Below are 19,424 nucleotides of genomic sequence, written 5' to 3'. Positions count from 1 at the left end.
ATTTTTATGCTACGCCCTTGTTTGGAGCTCATTCTTTATCATTTCTAGAATTTTTTTGTCTGTTGCAACAGACCATGGCACAATCCATAAGGGCCCACCATTCAGCCTTCACTGAGTACAAGTACAATCTTTTCCAGCCATTTTCCAATTCTAACCCCACTTTTTAATTAAAGCATTGATTGGGTGGTTCGTCACTTGAGGGTTAAAAAGGGAAAAATAAAATAATCTTTTTTATGCATCATGTCGTCATTTTGTGTCCGAATGAAAGCTAAGGGACTATGCCATGACTGTGCAGTGGTCTAAAAAATTCGAGAAATGAGAAATAAATGAGCCCCAAACAGGGTCTACATTTGATGCATAAAAATTAATTGTTAATACATATATTTAAACACCCATTAAAATTCGTAAATACATGAATAGAAATAAATTTATCTATTTAACAAGTTTAGATTCATGTAAATAGAAATTCATTTTATCAATATTCATTGAGTCCAGATTAATGTGAATGTTAATTAATTGAAAATTAATAATATGAAGTCCATACATGACAATATTTTTTAGTATTTATTACATTGTAAAGTTAAAATTGTCCAAAAAAATGATTCATATTTAATATATTATAGATCATGCTTTACTCATGCCCAAAATTTCTTGGGCCCAAAAAACCATTCAAAATGTAGGACAAAAATTTGTTACCAATAGTCATTACATGAACACAAACCATTGGAAAATCTGTGGAAACGATTGATGTCTCTCACAATGATCTCTCTCCTGAAAATCTCTGATGCAAACTTCATAACTGTATGACAATCCCCACAAGTCCGAAGATTCTTCTTTATCCTAATGGGAGCTCCCTCAGGAAGGACGAGTAGCCCATATGCAAGGGCAAGTTTCTCACTGTGATACCATAAGCTCCTCTCCTTGTATTCATCCACATTGTTTATTGCATATTGGGTTTCAGCTATGTAACCTTTCTGCTTCACCATCTCCTCCAATTTGCCTAACATCTTGTATATCTCATTGGTCCTGGAATGGGATTTATCATGAGCTGTGAAAACATAAGTTGTATTCTTGACATCAAGCCAGCTACATCCAGGCTCTTTTCTAACCTTGTTAACCCCCATCAACCTCCTGACCTCGTCAGCTTCGTCTAACATACCTGCTCGAGCGTACATATTTCCGAGCAGTACATAGTTTCCGGGGTTAGTAGGCTCGATTTGGAAAAGCCTTTTAGCAACTTCTCCACCAAGTTCAAGATCCCCATATTTTCGGCAAGCTCCGAGCAATGCTCCCCAGACAGATATATCAGGTTCAATTGGCATCGTTTCAATGAATTTCTTAGCTTCAAGTAACTTACCTGCACGGCCAAGCAAGTCAACCATGCAAGCATAGTGTTCGGACCCTGGGGTTATATTGTGCGTCTGAATCATCGAATTGAAGTAAGAAAAGCCTTCATCAACCCGCCCTGTATGGCCACAAGCTGATAAAACAGAAACGAAAGTTATATAATCAGGCCTAATACCCTCTCGCAGCATATCCTCGAATAATTCTATAACTTGATCTGCACAGCCATGTTGTTGACAGGCAGATATCGTAGCCGTCCACAGTACCACATTACGATCCTCACTCTCAGTAAAAACCCTTCTACCATCGATCAAGCTTCCACATTTTGCGTACATTGTAACCAGTGAGCTTGAGACACAAGTGTTTGTTTCAAACCCTGTTTTTATAATCTGATCATGGATCAAACTGCCTTGATCCAGTGCTGCAATACTCGCAGCAGCATGAAGCACAGTCGAAAATGAAGCCTCGTCAGGCGATATGCCTTCGCGCCTCATCATCCAAAAATAATTGCACGCTTCCTCAAAGCTGTTATTTTGAACACATCCCATCATCATAACATTCCAAGTGACGACATCTCTATCTTCTATGGTCCTGAACAAGTTTTCAGCATCATCAAAGACACCACATTTACTATACATGTCCATCAAAGAATTCTTCACATAGGGTAAATATTCCAACCCACTCTTAATAACAACTCCATGAACTTGTCTTCCCATATCCACTCCTCGCACATTAGCACAAGCACTCAAAACACTTGAGAAGCTCACTTGATCAGGATTTATTAAATCGTCCCTAACAACATGCACGAAAAACTCAACTGTCTCGTCATAAAGCTTGTTTTGCAAGAACCCGACAATCATAGAATTCCAGGAAACAAGATTTCTTTCGGGCATTTCATCAAACAATATTTTCGCAAAGATCATTTCCCCACACTTCGCATACATATCAACCAATGCGCTACCCACAAACACATCAGAATCAAACCCATGTTTACGTATCAAAGAATGCATCTGTTTCCCATGAAAAATCACCATTGTATCAGCGCAGGCAGGCAAAACAGCAGAAAACGTAAAATGGTTGGGAAAAATATGATTTCTCCTCATCTCATTGAAAAAGCTGAGAGCCTTGATGGAAAATTTGCTATGCGACAGATGAGTGATGAGGGTGGTGTAAGTTATGATGCTCTCGTACACATGAAAATGGGTTCTTGAATTTATAGAAAAGAGTGTGAGGGCTAGAGAAATGCGGCCACATTTACAATACAGGTTAAGGAGATTGTTGTAGAGGAAAGGGATAGGCAAGTAACTTTGGGTGACGAGTTGGGAGTGGATTTGGGTGGCATGCTTGAGGTTCTTGGATTTGGCGGCATTGTTAATGAGATTGTTGAGGTGGGTTGGAGAGATGCATGATTTTGATGGTGCTCTGTTGGCAATTTTTATGGGCAATGGAGCTATCATAGCAAGTTGGACACTCAGAATTTAGGCAAAGATTTACTCGGTAAAAATTCGAAGGAAGATGAATGATGCAAATGAGTTTGGCAGAAGGAAATGCCAATGCTATGCAAATTGTGCAGCATATTTTGAATATGCAAAATCAACAAGGGGTGTGCTATGGGTATTCAGGTGGGCCCGTCACATCTGAAGGAGAGGGGGTGGGCGAGGGCAAGGGCGAGGGCGAGGGGGACACCATTATGTACCCCTTTATGTACCACAAGGGTTTTCCAATCAACAACGTTGGGCAAGGGGCACTAATTTTTGTTTATCACCATTCCCGTTTGGGAGAGATTATGCCCTTGTTTGAGCTCCATTTTTGTGAAGAAAATGAATTTTTTAATAGTATGTTGATGAGAAATGTGTGGTTAAAAAATAAAGAAAAGTTTTTGATTTGCGTATAATATTATTTTATTGAAAAATGTGTGGTTGAAATGATGTCAAATCACTGTTGAATAATGTATTTTTGTTGAAAAATGGAGCTCAAACAAGAGCTATAAGAATTGATTTTTTTTACAGTTAGGAGAAAAGTAAGAGTCACTTGTAAAAGAAGAAGTCAAACTTTACGGCTGAAATAATAAAATAACGATCAAAAAATTAATTTTTTAAGATAAAAAATCATTTTCAAACACCCTTGAATTTGTTTTGTAATTAAAGCTCTAATACGTAGACACATTTTATAAATAAGGTTGGCAAGACCATACTTCGGTAAAATGATAATTGTCTTGCTTAATAATATTATGTAGAATATGTTCGTATAAATCTTGCTCTCATTAGTTTACTACTAATTATACAAAATTTTATAATTATTTTACATATATATTTTAATGCCTTTTTCTTCTCTTTTTGATATTGTACGGATTGGAGAGACCTCGAAAGTCATTGTTGATTGTGTATCTCATGAAATTTTGTAAATGAGATTACGGGTACATTTGGCATGGTATTTTGGAAGTTCCAAGGAACTTTAGAAATTCAAAAGCTGTTTTTAATTCTTTTGGCTAATTTGATGAAAGCGTTTAATCTAGTTAAAATTTAGAAAAATTATTAGAGGAAAATGATCCAATATAGTTTCTTCTGAAAGCACTTTCGAATATAAAATTAAATAAAATTAAGGTAGCTTTCTCAATACACTTTTCAATAAGAAACAAAAGTAAAAGCAAAAACCGTATCAAATGGACCATACATCTTACTTTCAATAATAATAAAATAATAATAATAAAAATAAAAAAATTCAAGGTACATGAGGGAATAAATTGCATATTTTTGAAATTGTGAAGGACCAATGGAAGATTATTGAGGTTCAGGGACCAACTTGAAAGCGTTTGGAAGTTTAGGGATAATATTTGAAGATTGGGACAAAAAAATGACCAAAATAGAAGAAAATCATGAAAACAGTGACCAAATTGAAATAAGTTTGAAAGTTTAGAGTTAACCACGATTTGTAAACAGATTTTTTAGATGGAAAGTTCCACGAGAGTCTCGTCAGAGTCTTCCATGACTTTTCAACGTCTCCAGAATTAAGGAAGAATGGGATTATTTTTAGATTTTATACATCGAAAACACTTCAATTTTAAGTTATAAATTTAACCTTATTTTCAAAAATACAGTTTTAAAAATATTACACCAAACAAATTTTGAATATTTTATAAAATTAAAAATAAGTTGAAAACATCAAATAAAACTCTTGTAAAGCATTTTTAAGAGATTTTTTTATTTATTTATAAAGAGCATCTTATACATAATAAGAGCATCTTTAAATTTAGTAAGTAATTTTTTTTATGCATTCCAACAAATTCTCTATTTTCTTCATTTTGTTTTTTTCAATGTGCATTTAATAATAGGGAAAATTGCAGTCGAGGTACCAAACCTTTCGTTTATTAGCGAACTTTGCCCAAACCTTTCGTTTGTGCCACCGTGAGTACCAAACATTTAAAAAATGTGCAGCTCAAGTCGAAATTGACGGTTTCCGTCTGTTTGACCACAAAAATCGTTAGTTGACCCCAAAAATTAAAAATTTAATTATTTCCCCAAAATAAGGTAAGGGCATTCTGGACATAATACATTCTCCCTATTAAATTAACAATTAGAAAAATAATAAAACCATCTCCTTCTTTCTCAAATCAAAACCACTCCACCCAACCACCACATTCATCGCCAGCAGCCACCACTACTTACCGGCATCACCACCATTGCCCACCCAACAATACTCCAGAGGGCAGATGCTTTTGCTTGTCTGCAGACTTTTGTAAATACTGAAAGAAGATGCATATACTCAAGTGGAAGGGCCACTGTGATGAAAGAGCTAGAAGTTATTGATGCAAGTGTAAAAAAATTAGACCCCATTGTACAAAATGAGGTCAACCCAATTGAAGCTCAGATGTTGCAGAACCTGATATCAGATTTAGTAAAGACAGAAGGGAAACTTTCACAAGGACTAGATCTACTTTCAAATGTAGTTGATAATTTCTTCAAAATTGTTCTAACAGGACGGGATGCTTTGCTTGGTAACCTTAGAATTGGTGGTAATGTGTCTAACTCGGTAAAAACTTGCAAAGCAGAAGGCCAGGCTCTGAGGTGAACAGTAATTGGCTCTCTCTCTTGTATACTCAAGTGTGCAGCTATGGATGTATTGTTGGGTGGGCAGTGGTGGTGATGTCGGCGGGTAGTGGTGGCTGTCAGCGATGAATGAGGTTGTTGGGTAGACTGGTTTTGATTTGAGGAAGAAGGAGATGGTTTCATTATTTTTCTAATTTTTAATTTAATAGGGAAAATATATTATGTCCAAAATGCTCTTACCTTATTTTGGGGAAATAATTAAATTTTTAATTTTTGGGGTCAACTAACGATTTTTGTGGTCAAACAGACGGAAACCGTAAATTTCGACTTGAGCTGCACATTTTTTTAAAGGTTTGATACTCACGGTGGCACAAATGAAATGTTTGGGCAAAGTATGCTAATAAACGAAAGGTTTGGTACCTCGGTTGCAATTTTCCCTTAATAATATCTCCTTATATCTTATTTTACAAAAATTTTTTATATATTAATGGCCAATCAATTCAAATGTAATTTGAATAATTTAATTGTAGAATATTGAAATTTATAATGTATTATCTGCAATCATTGGACATTAAAGAATAGAGAGAGTTTGGCTATTTAAATCTGAAGAGCCTACTAACCCACTCTTTATTTTAAAAATTGAAATAAAGAGTATTTTGGAGCTCAATTTTAAACATTTACTCTCTAAAGTTTATTGTGATTAGAGAATATTTTGGAGCTACGCTAATATTTTTATATTTTTATCTTATTACCCTCAAGACAAATATATCCATAGGACCATGTTAGATGTACCTAATTTTTTTTTACCTAGTACTTTACATACACTCACAATAAAGGTGTGGAGACTACATGTTTGGATTATTTTATTCACGCGAGGTCCACGTGCTTGTGAGAGTGGGTAAACCATTTGGTAAACTAAATTATGTACACTTAGAATTATCCATATACATAATCCATACACTTGGCTTCTCGCAATGGATCGCCACGGACGATGGAATCCAAATTTTACATACCAAATTATAAATTTCACGCAGATACGTGGGCCCCACTTATATTTTGCAAGCAAATCTAGTTTTGTTTAATGGCCTATTTGATTCCCATTATTTGTCAAAAATACATTTTGTAATAGTGATTTGATGGAGAATGTATGGTTAAAAAATAAGAAAATTTTTTAATTTATGTATAATATTATTTTATTGAAAAACGTGATTGAAAATAAGAGAGAAAAATACATTTTGAAAATAATAGGAACCAAACGTGGGCTCAACAATCATGCAATGAGCAATTCCCCGTCCAAGGCACTGAAATGACGCCGCCGCCCCCCATTGGAGGGGGCGTCAATTAAGCCCCCTGTTTGGATATTTAATTTATGCGTTGTACACACACATATCATTCATACTCCTAGTATAATCTTATTTGTACAATCATGATGACAACCTTTATTAGCATTGTCACGTCCAATCATTTTTTAAGTTGTCAAAAACTTTTTTTGAATCGTTGATCCGAATTTCGTCACTTCCAACATTGTCAACAATATTTGTAACATTGTACAAATAGCTTAATTCTATATATATTTAGGGTTTAGGGGTTTTGGGTTTATCTTTTCTTTTTCATTTGATCGAGCTCATTTGCAGGTCATTATTGGATTATACCTCGAAAATTAGAAAAGGTCCTCTATATCATATCGAAGTAATCAATAAGATGTACTCAGCAATGGACATATCAATTCACTAAACTGTTGAGCGGCAAGTTTGAACTAACAAGCCAAAGTCGTGTTTGCCCCATTATTTTCGAACGTTGGGAGGAGTTTCTGTCATTGCTTCAAATTACTTCGATGTAATCCGAAATGCATTTTTTTAAACTGAAGAATCGGTAAATAACTTACTCAAACGATCGAGTTAAAATGGGTGCACGAAATTGAATGTACAATCGGATTATCCGTATTGCTGTTGTTGAAGGATTGCTATCTTTGAATTCCTTTATTTTATGCTGCAGCCTGCAAGTCATTTTCTGTTTCCTCAACATGTATTGATTGTGACTGGGAATGATTTGTCTTTGTATATTGCTTTATTTCATAGTGTAGCGACTAGCATTGAATTTATTTAATAACTTTGATTTGATTATCAACTTCATATTGCATTTTTATAATTTTATTAACTTTAATGTAATAATCAGTCACTTCTTTATGTATAAATGCTTCCTAAGTTCACTGGTTCGATTTATGCAGGCGTCTACACAACCTCGTCAAGTCAATTTCAATAATATCTTTGTAATTGGTGAATGAGTTCTATTTACAAGATATACATTTACGAGTTCATATCTTGTAGAAATTTAACAAATATGTCAACAAAGAGTCGATGATAAAACCAAAATGATTTGCAGAATAGTCATCGAACATTTTTTTGGGTTTATCATTCTACTTATGTTATCAATAATTTTTGTTAACGTTAGTGATAGAGACAAATTAAATAATTTAAACCTTATATATAACATAAGTGTGATAATCATTTTTGGAATAAATTAAGGATAATTGCAACAAAAGCTCCAAATATTTGAAATACTAGCAGACTTTTCTCAAACTTTCCATTTATTGCACCCGTCACCCCTAACGTTTCCAACCATCACATGTGAGAACCTTTTGAATGGTTTCCATCCATTTTTCGGTCAGTTGACCGCCAAAATTGAGTTTGACCATATATTTAATCCATTAGGAGGGTAAAATGGTAATTTTCTATTTACCACATCAAACGATTAAAAAATTGAAATTAAAAACTTAAAAATAAATAAAGAAAAGAAAAATATATAAAAATCTCTCTTCTTCATCCGACCCCCACGCCTACACCCACGCCCACTCCAAAAATCAAAATCACACAACTGTCCTCAACCACTGGCATCGACATCGAGGTCACCCTCTTCTCAAACTGCAGATGACACCCTTTCTGCCTACAAGCATGCTGCCCGCAACCCTCCTGATGCTACCAAAAATCGTACCTGAGCAATTCCGAGCTGGACAACTAATGGCGAGTACGAACGTGATCTTCCAGTACCTGAAACAAAGGCGTCGAGGTGTGTCCTCATCGCCCCTCCGATGTTTAAGTTAAAATATGTGCGTGAGGCTATGGATTGAAAATTGCATAAAAGTAGTACCTGAATAATGGGGTGAAACCATGTATTTATAGTGTTAGGTGGTTGAATCCCATTAGGATTGAACAATTGGAAAATCTTTATCTCATAGAATCCTATCGGAGGTGGATGTTTAACATGCACAACAAGTGTGAGATCAATACAAGTCTAACAACAGTAAACTCCTCCTGCATCTAGAAGTCTTGTGGGGTATCAAGTGTGACACGTCACTGTTCGTAGGAGGATGTGGTATCGTTGAGTAAAAAGCATGAGGACATTAAATGTCGAAGACTTCACTGCCCGACCTCATGGTACGATTAAGAGAGAGGTAGAGGATATTTTCCATATCCTCGGGATGTTTTCCATCATACCCGATGAATATATTTTGAAGACCGAGTTGGGAGTCATCGGGAAATCTGAGGTCGAGGTAAATAGATGGACCATATCACTGGCCCCCGTGCATCCATGCTCGAGGTTTGAGTGTGGGATGCACAGTTGTGAAAATCGCCCCGATGAGTGACACGTGTCCAGATCAAACAATCCAAGTTGGATGACCCTTGGGTTTCCCACTGGAGTCTATAAATACCCCAGTCATTTTTCATTTCTTATCTTTTTACTTCTCTGTGATTTTTTCAGAACCCTCGAGCTTGGGCATTTGGTAGGTTTTAGGTCGTCGATATTAAGGCAAGAGATCGAGAACTTAAGCTCTGTTTTTTAAGAACACTTTCGGTAGGATGTCTAGTGAATCTGACTCATCGTCATCCTCTGGGTCGAGGACAACCCCGGAGAGTTTAGGTAGGTCGATAATTCCTGTAGCCATCCCTATTTATGCACAACCTCGAGCAAAAGATAACTCGACGCTTTTAACATATCCCGACCAATCTTGCACCCTTAAGGAGCACCTAGCCATATTGACAGCTAGGGAACATGGCCTAATGCCGAGCTGTGACATTCGAGTGCCCGGGGTAAGGGATAGGATGACTATAGCTTGGGATGGAGAGTTTGTGATTTTTAGGGATTCTTTAAAAGGGGGGTTTAGGTGGCCCCTGCATCCATTTTTTATGTCTTTACTGGTCGAGCATAATATGAGCCCGAGGCAATTAGTGCCAAATGGGTGGAGGATGCTCGCCTATTTCTTCATCGCCTGTAGATACTTGGGCATTACACCATATCTCGACCTATGTAGAATGGTCTTCGACCTTAAACAGTTGCCTCAATATACCTGTTTTGCCTACCTTTCTACCCGGGGAGGTTTTAGAATCCCGAAGATGCCGAGTTCTTTGAAAGGGTGGAAAGAGAAATGGTTCTACGTGATTCCTCAGGATATCGACCTTCCATTCAAATCTCGATGGGGTTTTCCAAATACATCGAGGTTTTGTGAGGGTCAGGCATACTTTGAGTGTCTAGAGAGGGACAGGTAGATGTTAGAAAATCTCGAACCTCTGGTGTTTGATATGGACGACATCCTCGGGGATGACGTTCTCGATCGTGCAGATATTAAAGGCGTCGAGCGTAGGACTTGTACCTTTTTTCTTAAACTTTTCCTTATTTATATGCTCGTGTTTAATATATCGTCGATATTTACAGAAATGACTTTTGATCCAACTGCTTTGCGACAGTCCGTGCAGTCCAAGTCGAGGGCCCCTCAAATTCGAACTTCGGGACAGAAAAGGGGGAAGAAGAGGCCTCGAGCATCTGGGCCAGAACGAAAAAGAAGTGGGGCAGGAGAGTCCTCGAGGCACAAAAGCACGTCGCCTGGAGGTAACACTCCTCGAGCTCTTCCTTCTCCCCGAGAGCACACAGTAGTTGATCTCAAAGAGGATAACGTGCCCTCGAGTACTGAGAACGTCGAGAATGCTGGACAACTATATTTGATGTCGGGCCTTGTAGACAAATACCAACAAAGGCTCGGGTATGAAGAGGCCGGCAAGGACCTCGAGTCTCTTACATTCTAGGTGAACTATGAGGATTATAAAATTTAGTCTTTTTATATCGAGGTCATAGCTCATGGTGAATGTTTTTGTAGGCTTTGAGAATAGCTCGAGGTGGCTTGCTCAAGGGGATGGACGATTCCCGGAAGGTGGTCGAGCTCCAAGAGGCAATGGAAGCCCGAGACAAGAGAGTAACTGACCTCGAGGCTGAGCGTGACGTGGCCAAGACCGAGCTTCGAAAGGCTCATGATGAACTAGGCCTCGTGAAAGATGAGGCAGAAGAATTGAAGATGGAGCTCGAGCGGGTGAAGAAAAGCCTCAAGGGCAGGTTGGCTGAAGCTATCGTGGAATTCCAGAAGTCCAAGGACTTCAATAAGCTGAAGGGCGATTACGCAATGGGCTCATATTTCCATGGCCTTAAGGAGGCTCGAGCATTTCTTCGGTCGAAGCCTGATGCTAAGCCTGAGGAGGTGAAGACCATCCCGGAGATTGCTGGAGACCTCGAGCTTTCGGAGTTAGAAGAGGGTACCCTTGATGATAAAGGGGTCGACCTTGATGATGACCTCGAGGATGATCATGAGAGCCCCGGGGTCTAGATGTAATTTGTTTTTAATCGAGCACCATTTGTAAAAAACAACATGTTTTTTGTCGCATCACTTTTTATTGAGCACTATTAACAATCTGTGTGTTCCTAATTATTTTACCTGAGCTTTTACTTGAACTAATTCTCTGCTGTTTCTCGATTATAAATATGCTCGACGAATATCCTTGATAAATATCAAGGATATTACGAATTTTAATATCGATGACCTCATAAATGATGTCGGAGGATTTATACTCGACGATTCTAATATTAAAATCTTGAGAAGTATTACGATCAGCAACGATGTTAGTTACGGATATTAATATCGATTATACACTAACATTTATGCCGTATATATCGACGATTATGCTTTTACGAACATTAATATCGATGATATAAATAGACATTTACGCCGTATACTAATATCGACAATTATGCTTTACGAACATTAATATCGATGGCATGAAAAAATCTTGGTAACGACGGTCAGTCTTGAGGAATCTCAAAGTAATCCTCGTGTTCTTTCAAAGTTTTTACTGTATCGAGGAGTATTTACCTTATTGGTACGCCTAAAGGCAAGGCTGACATCGTTTGTCGAGGACATGGTTTAGGAATGCTTGCTCGAGGGCAAGGTTTTTGCTTGTCGAGGACAAGATTTAGGAGTGCTTGCTCGAGGGCAAGGCTTATGAGTGCTTGCTCGAGGGCAAGGCTTACATTGATTGTCGAGGACAAGGCTTAAGAGTGCTTGCTCGAGGGTAAGGCTTACATTACTTGTAGAGGACAAGGCTTAGGACTGCTTGCTCGAGGGCAAAGCTTACATAGCTTGTTGAGGACAAGGCTTAGGTAATTCCTGGATGCAAAGCAAACTATAGGGCTGTTATACCCGAGGTTTGAATTTATTAATTCTTCGGACTGGACTTGGAATTATATTGTGTCCAAGCTGCCTACGTACCCAAACGGGATCAAGTCGAACGTAGTTCATTACAAAAGAAAAAGGAAAACATGCAAGGGCACGCAGGCCCATCAAACTAGAAATAAAATGCAAAGGCACGCAGGCTCGAAGAACCAAAAATAACATTCAGAAGAACTAAAAATGCAAGAATAAAAAGAAAACCTCCTAGATGGCATCGAGAATGTTATTTGTAATATATTTTCAGATTATCGGCATTCCATGGCCTTGGAAGAGGTCTACCTGAGGTATCCTTTAGGCTGTAAGACCTTCCTCTGATTTGCCGTATGACTTCGAATGGTCCTTCCCAAATAGGCCTGAGCTTGCCGGGAGCATGACCAGCAGCTTCGGCCTTCCTCAGCACGAGGTCTCCAACCCTGAACTTCCAAGATCTGACCCGGCTATTAAAATGCCTTGCCACTCTGCTTTGGTAAGAGGCTACTCTTAGTGCTGCTTGTTCATGAACCTCCTCAAGAAGGTCCAAATGTTCTGTCGTACGTTCAGAGAGTCGGGCATCATTCTCCTTAGGCTGGAAAAATTGATTTCAATTGGGATGGTGGCCTCCATGCCAAATGCTAGCATGAAGGGGATTTCACCTTTCGTAGTTTTATGCGAAGTTCTGTACGTCCAGAGTATTGAGGGCATCTCGTCGGACCAAGAACCTTTGGCATCCCCGAATTTTGTCCGGAGGTCTTGCAATATAATCCGATTCGTGACCTCAGCCAGGCCATTGCTCTGAGGGTGCGAAACTGATGTTAGTCGATGGTTAATCCCTAGGTTGGTGCAAAAACTTCTGAATTGTGCATTATCAAATTGTCGTCCATTATCAGTTATGAGGACCTTTGGTATCCCGAACCTACAAATAATGGATTTCCACACAAAAGCTCTAAGTTTAGGTTTCGAAATTGTTGCCAAAGGTTCTGCTTCTGCCCACTTAGTGAAGTATTCTACTGCCATTGCCACGAATTTTAATTGTCATCTTGCCAACGGAAAAGGCCCAAGGATATCAATTCTCCACTGTTCAAAAGGGGCTAAACATGTTAGGGTAGTGAGGTCCTCAGTTGGAGAATGGATGACGTTGGCAAACCTCTGGCATTTGTCGCATTTTCTAACATATTCCAAGGCATCTTTCTTCATGGTGGGCCAGTAGTACCCATACCTTATAAGTTTGAAGGCCAAGGCCCGAGCTCCTTGGTGGTTCTCACATACACCTTCATGAACTTTAGCTAGAGCTCGGGATGATTCTGAAGTTTTAAGGCATCTGAGATATGGAAGTGTGAAACTTCTTCGGAATAGTATTCCTCTAATCATGCAGTACCTAGATGCTCGAGATCATATACTCCTCAACAATCTGGGGTCATCAAGAAGATTTCCATTACTTATGAACTTGCAATTGGGTCCATCCATGATGGCTCATGATCAATGTCCATGACTCCAACTCCCTGAGTGATACTAAGCTCCGTTACCAATTTCACATGGACTGTCCTCTCTAGCCCATCGATTCCCATGAATACCAATCTTGATAATGCATCAGCTTTACCGTTATCAGCCCGAGGAATTTTTATGATTTCGCAACTTTTGAATTGTCGCTGGAGATCATGGACTTTTAGACAATACAAGCTCATCTTCTCCTCTTTCCTTTCAAAGGTACCTTCTATCTGACTGACCACAAGCTGAGAATCGCTAAAAATTTTAATATGCTCGAGCTCAAGATTTCGGGCAAGCTCAAGGGCGATGATGACGGCCTCATATTCGGCTTCGTTGTTGGTAGCTTCAAACTCAAACCTGAGTGCGCATTGAATATCCACGAGTTTTTCAGGGCTCGTGATGATAACCCCGGCTCCGAAACCTGACGAATTGGATGCTCCATCAACAAAGATATTCCAAGTGTCTGAATTGTCCAAGTTATCCCCTGGCCCCCGAGGCCTTGGGGTGAGTTCTGCAATGAAGTCAGCCAAGGCCTGCGCCTTGATAGATGGTCGGGATTTATATTCGATGTCAAATTCTCCCAGTTCGATTGCCCACTTTAGTAACCTACCAAAAACGTCGGGTTTTTGTAATATATGCTTAAAGGGTTGATTAGTGAGCACAACTATGAGGTAAGACTGAAAATATTGGCTGAGCTTCCGTGCTACCACAACCAATGCAAGAGCAAGCTGTTCTGCCAAAGTATATCTGGTCCCTGCATCGAGCAAGACCTTACTGACGTAGTATATAGGTTGCTGGGCTTTGTTAACTTCTTTCACTAGCACACCGCTTACTGCATTCTAGGATACGGCCAACCCATTCAAAATTTTGGTTTCCCCTGAGGACTTTGAAGAAGGGGAAGCATTTGTCGGTTGCTCGGGAAATAAACCCTGTTGAGGGTAGCAACACCGCCTATTAATTTCTGGACCTCCTTCTTGGTTTTAGGTGGCTCCATTGATGCCAACGCCTGTATTTTGTTGGGTTGGCTTCGATTCCCCTGTGAGTGATCATAAAACCCAAGAACTTTCTCGAGGCAACGCCAAATGCACATTTTTTCGAATTCAGCTTCATTCTGTACTTACGCAGCGTGACGAATACCTCCTCGAAGTCTAATACATGGTTGCCCACTTGCTTGCTATTTACAACCATGTCATCAACGTAGGCCTCAATATTTCTCTCGATCATACCTGCAAAAACTTTATTGACAAGTCTTTGATATGTTGCTCCTGCATTCTTCAAACCAAATGGCATGACCTTATAGTAATATATGACAGAATCGGCCATGAATGACGTCTTCTCTTGGTCTTCCTCGGCCATAAGAATTTGATGGTAAAACGAGAATGCATCCAAAAAATTGTATAATTTGTGTCCTGACGTACTATCCACCAAACCGTCGATTCGAGGTAGGGGTAGCTGTCTTTTGGGCATGCTTTATTGAGGTCTGTGAAATCGATGTAGACTCTCCATTTACCACAAGCTTTTTTTACCAGGACAACATTGGCGAGCCAGTCAGGATAATTGACCTCGCGGATGAACTGAGCCCTGATCAGTTTATTAATTTCTTCCTTTATGACCTATCGTCGTTCCGGTGCAAACTGCCTCTTTCTTTGCTTGACTGGATGAGTCCTGGGCTTAGTGTTGAGCCTGTGTACTACAACCTCGGGCATATCCTCTACCTTCCATGCAAAGACATCAATGTTGCGGGATAAGCGGTCAAAAAGTTCGGTCATGACGGCCGTATTTAGATCTCGACCAACCGTTACTTTCTTCTCCTGCTCAAACTCTATCTCCATCAACTCCTCCACTGGGGCGAGTCTCCCCCTATGCTCGAGCTCATCCCCCTTTTCTGAGATTTGCATGACATCCGTCTTTATTTCCCGAACACAAGTAACATAGCATTGTCTGGCAGCAACTTGGTTTCCACGTACTACCCCGACGTCATGACTGGTGGGGAACTTCATGGCGAGGTGGAAGATGGACACAATGGCTTTTACCTTATTGAACAATGGTCTTCCCAGGATGGCGTTGTATGCCATGGATGACCGGACAATCTGAAAAGATGTAATCACCGTTACCTGTTCCTTACCCGAGCCTAAGGTAAGAGGTAGCTCGACCACTCTCTCCGGAACAATAACCCCAACCCCCCCCCCCCCCCCGGAATCCTTGAAGGGGGGTTTTCACTATCTTCAACTGTTCGGGAGAGATTCCCATTTTTGTGAAGGCTTCGTGTGACAATATGTTAGCGGCACTCCCGTTGTCGACAAAGATTCTCTTTACTTCAAAGTTTGCTACTATTGCAGAGATGACTAGGGCATCATCATGAGGAAAAGATACGCCCTCTAGATCCTTCGTACCAAATGTTATGTCCTCGAGGTCACCATGATGTGCTTTCGAGGATGTCATGTATTGCCGAGCATATTGCTTCCGCCCAGTGTCCAAATCTCCTCCTGACGCAATACCCCCGACAATGATGTTGATGATTCCAGCAGTGGGTTGACCATCCCTTTTTGCTTCAGAAGCTCTTTTCCTACCACAATCATTCTTTGGGCATTCGTCATTACCGACGTAGGAACTCAGAAATCCCCTTTTAATAAGGGCTTCAATCTCCCGTTGCAGGGCGTTATAGTTTTCCGTGGTATGCCCATGATCCCGATGGAACTCACAGTACTTGCTCATGTCCCTAGACTGGGGTGGTGACCTCATTCTCGCAGGCCATTTGAGCTCCTTCATATCCTTGATCTCCATCAAAATATTTGTTTTCGATGTATTTAAACGCGTGAATGGCATCGGGGAAACCTCCTGCCTCTGTTTACTCCGAGGTGGTTCTTGACGGGGGTTCGGGTCATGCGGTCGTTTATGCTCGACCCTATCATGGGATGGTCCAACCTTCCTTGAGTTCAGTGTTTCCTCCATATTTATGTACTTCTCTCCTCGAGTAAGAAGCTCGGTCACTGTCTTCGACGGAGTTTTGTATAGCGACATTTTGAAAGCCTCACACATTATGGCATATGTGAGGGCAGAATCCGCTGCCATTATATGAAGGTCGAGAATTTGTAGCCTTTCCTTGTTGAACCTGGTCATGAAGTCGCGTAGGGTCTCATTTTGCCCCTGTCGAAGTTGCATAAGGGAGGCCGTCGTTTTCCTGATGCCTTTACTACTTGCGAAGAAGGCGGAGAACTTGTCCGCTAAATCCAAGAATGAGGCTATTGTGTTGGGCTCTAAGGTCGAGAACCAATCCCTAGTAGCATTCGTCAAAGTTTGCGAGAAGGCCTTGCACATCACCTGATCCGGTGCAACCTGTAGGTTCATAACGTCGGTGTATACGTTAAGATGGTTGATTAGATCGGTAGTCCCATCATACTCTTTTATCCTAGGGTACTTGAATCTGTCCGGTAGGGGGAATGTCAATATCTCGGGAGTAAAAAGAGTGTTGAGACTAAATCTTGTTGACCCTTTGTTGCCCTGAAGTAGGCCCGCCGTAATTCCTTCTTGAATAATCCTAGCGAGTTCCCCGGACTCCATGGTTGCTGATCTCGAGGCTGAGGTCACATGTGGTATGCCTGAGGCCCCTGCTCCGCCATTGTCAGGGACATGTCGCTGAGCTCGAGCTCGAGCATCAGCCATAAAACCCCCCTGGGGTGCCGGATGTGAATTCCTTTGACTTAGCAGCTGAGTCAGTGTGGCGACCTGTTGTCTGAGCTCTTCAAAGGCCTTGGTAGTAACGACTGTCGGCTGGGGCTCTGGCACTTCTGATGATTCCTCTTAAGGAACAGGGATATCCTCAGGAGGAGATTGATTTGAAGCGGATGAGCTTGCTGGTGGAAGACCTGAACGTGTGTTTACCATGGCTTTTGGTAGCGTTTTCCACAGATGGAGCCAATGATGCTACCAAAATCGTACCTGAGTAATTCCGAGCTGGACGACTGATGGTGAGCACGAACGTGATCTTCCAGTACCTGAAACAAAGGCGTCGAGGTGTGTTTTCGTCACCCCTCCGATGCTTAAGTTAGAATATGTGCGTGAGGCTATAGACTGAAAATTGCATAAAAGTAGTACCTGAATAATGAGGTGAAACCATGTATTTATAGTGTTAGGTGGTTGAATCCCATTAGGATTGAACAATTGGGGAATCTTTATCTCATAGAGTCCTATCGGAGGTGGATGTTTGACACGCACAACAAGTGTGAGATCAGTACAAGTCTAACAACAGTAAACTCCTCCTGCATCTAGAAGTCTTGTGGGATATCAAGTGTGACACGTTACTGTTCGTAGGAGGATGTAGTATCGTTGAGTAAAAAGCATGAGGACATCGAATGCCGAGGACTTCATTGCCGAACCTCATGGTACGATTAGGAGAGAGGTAGAGGATATTTTCCATATCCTCAGGATGTTTTCCATCATTCCCGACGAATATATTTTGAAGACCAAGTTGGGAGTCATCGGGAAATCTGAGGTCGAGGTAAATAGATGGACCATATCACTTCCTTTTCGGCTAACACCCATGCTAGCAACCACCAAATGACTCCTCTCGAGCCTATCCCATTTCAATTTGATGCATCCTGCATACTTCAAGCCACAAATTTAACTGGAAAAAATGCAATTCAGGTCCTAACAACTATGGAAAACATACAATTGAAATCCCAATTCGCGACCCAAAACGAATTCAAATAATCCCACTATGCCTGAACCCAGCATTTGAAGTTTGATAATACACAAAATTCTCATCAAATTTCCACTTAAAACCAAATTTGGCTAAAGATTTGAGGCAGCGAGAAAGAAGGAGTGGGGAGACGATTGAACATGAGGACTTTTGATGAGGAGGGTGAAATTTGGGCCAAAATCTGAAGTTGAAATTGTGCCACCAGAGCTGGAGGTGGCAACCTCATCTATATTTTTGGTCCTTCTTAGGTAAGTCTTTGAAATATAAAGGTTCAACCCTTGTATTAGTTTGGTATGGAACAAGTGATGATGGTCTCGACAAGTGGAGCTCTGGGTTGAGAAGTCGATTTCGATTGGCACCATGAGAGACGAGTGGGCGGATTTTGTGGTTAGGTGTGGGGTTCGTGGGGGTGAAGGTTGGGTAAAGAAGAGATCTTTTCTTATCTTTTTCTTATATTTTTTTAAATTTTAGTAAAAAAAAAATAATAATAATAAATAAATAAATTGATGAGTTATGAACTGGCTTGAGAGAAGGTGGTGGAACTAGCCAATTCGATATTTTTTTGAAAACGAACTAGTTCAAGTTCTGTTCGTCCTAAATACGAGCCAAGCAGCTCGCACAATGAGGCACTGAAGCTAAGACAAAGGCTCATTGCATTTCCTATGCAGAAGAAAAGGTGGTAAATAAGGCCAACAAAGTCAAAACTCATGTAAAGATCCTGAATCTATGTATGAAATCCCTTTGGAATGATTGATGAGACTTTTGTAATGAGTGAAATATTTTGTCTTATCAATATAGGCAATAAGGTGTTTGTTTTTTTGTAAGAGCATTAAATGTGCCACAAACTATGAAGATCAAATTGATGCCTAGGATTGTATGCTTCGACCAATGAAATGAGGCCACGTGGATTTTCATTTACTGGACAACATTTCATTTGTAACAATATAAATACCTTCTTCCTGTATCATTTGAGGATTGATGCAAATCAATATACTTGGAGATGCTATTTGTCTTCTTTTTTGTGGATTATACACTTGTTATATTATGCACTCGTCTTTGCTTGAGTTAAGATCATCCTGTTTTAGTCAAATTGTTGACGACTAGTTATTGTAACACAATCGATCTCAAAATATATAGTCGGAGTCCGAATATATTTGTCTTGTGTTATAAAGCATCTCCCACGTCCAAACCTGGAGAATTATCAACTAGCATCCCATTTCTACATGATGAAATTTGGCTATGTGAACACAAGTGGGTTGGTATCTGTTATCCATGTCACCTCTAACAGAAAATGAGGTCAACATAGTCGAATTCGATAATC

General features: G+C 40.1%; 1 protein-coding gene across 1 annotated transcript; it reads right to left on the bottom strand.

The window, feature by feature from the left end:
• Positions 1 to 692: 692 nt before the first annotated feature.
• Positions 693 to 2,378, bottom strand: LOC111412508 (pentatricopeptide repeat-containing protein At2g22070-like). Its single transcript, XM_023043449.1, has one exon. It carries the CDS (start codon positions 2,376 to 2,378, stop codon positions 693 to 695), a length of 1,686 nt encoding a protein of 561 aa, XP_022899217.1.
• Between the last annotated feature and the right edge of the window lie 17,046 nt (positions 2,379 to 19,424).

Source organism: Olea europaea, chromosome 16 (genome assembly GCF_002742605.1).
Source record: "Olea europaea var. sylvestris chromosome 16, O_europaea_v1, whole genome shotgun sequence".
Taxonomy (NCBI): domain Eukaryota; kingdom Viridiplantae; phylum Streptophyta; class Magnoliopsida; order Lamiales; family Oleaceae; genus Olea; species Olea europaea.
This window is presented reverse-complemented; position numbering and strand designations above follow the sequence as displayed.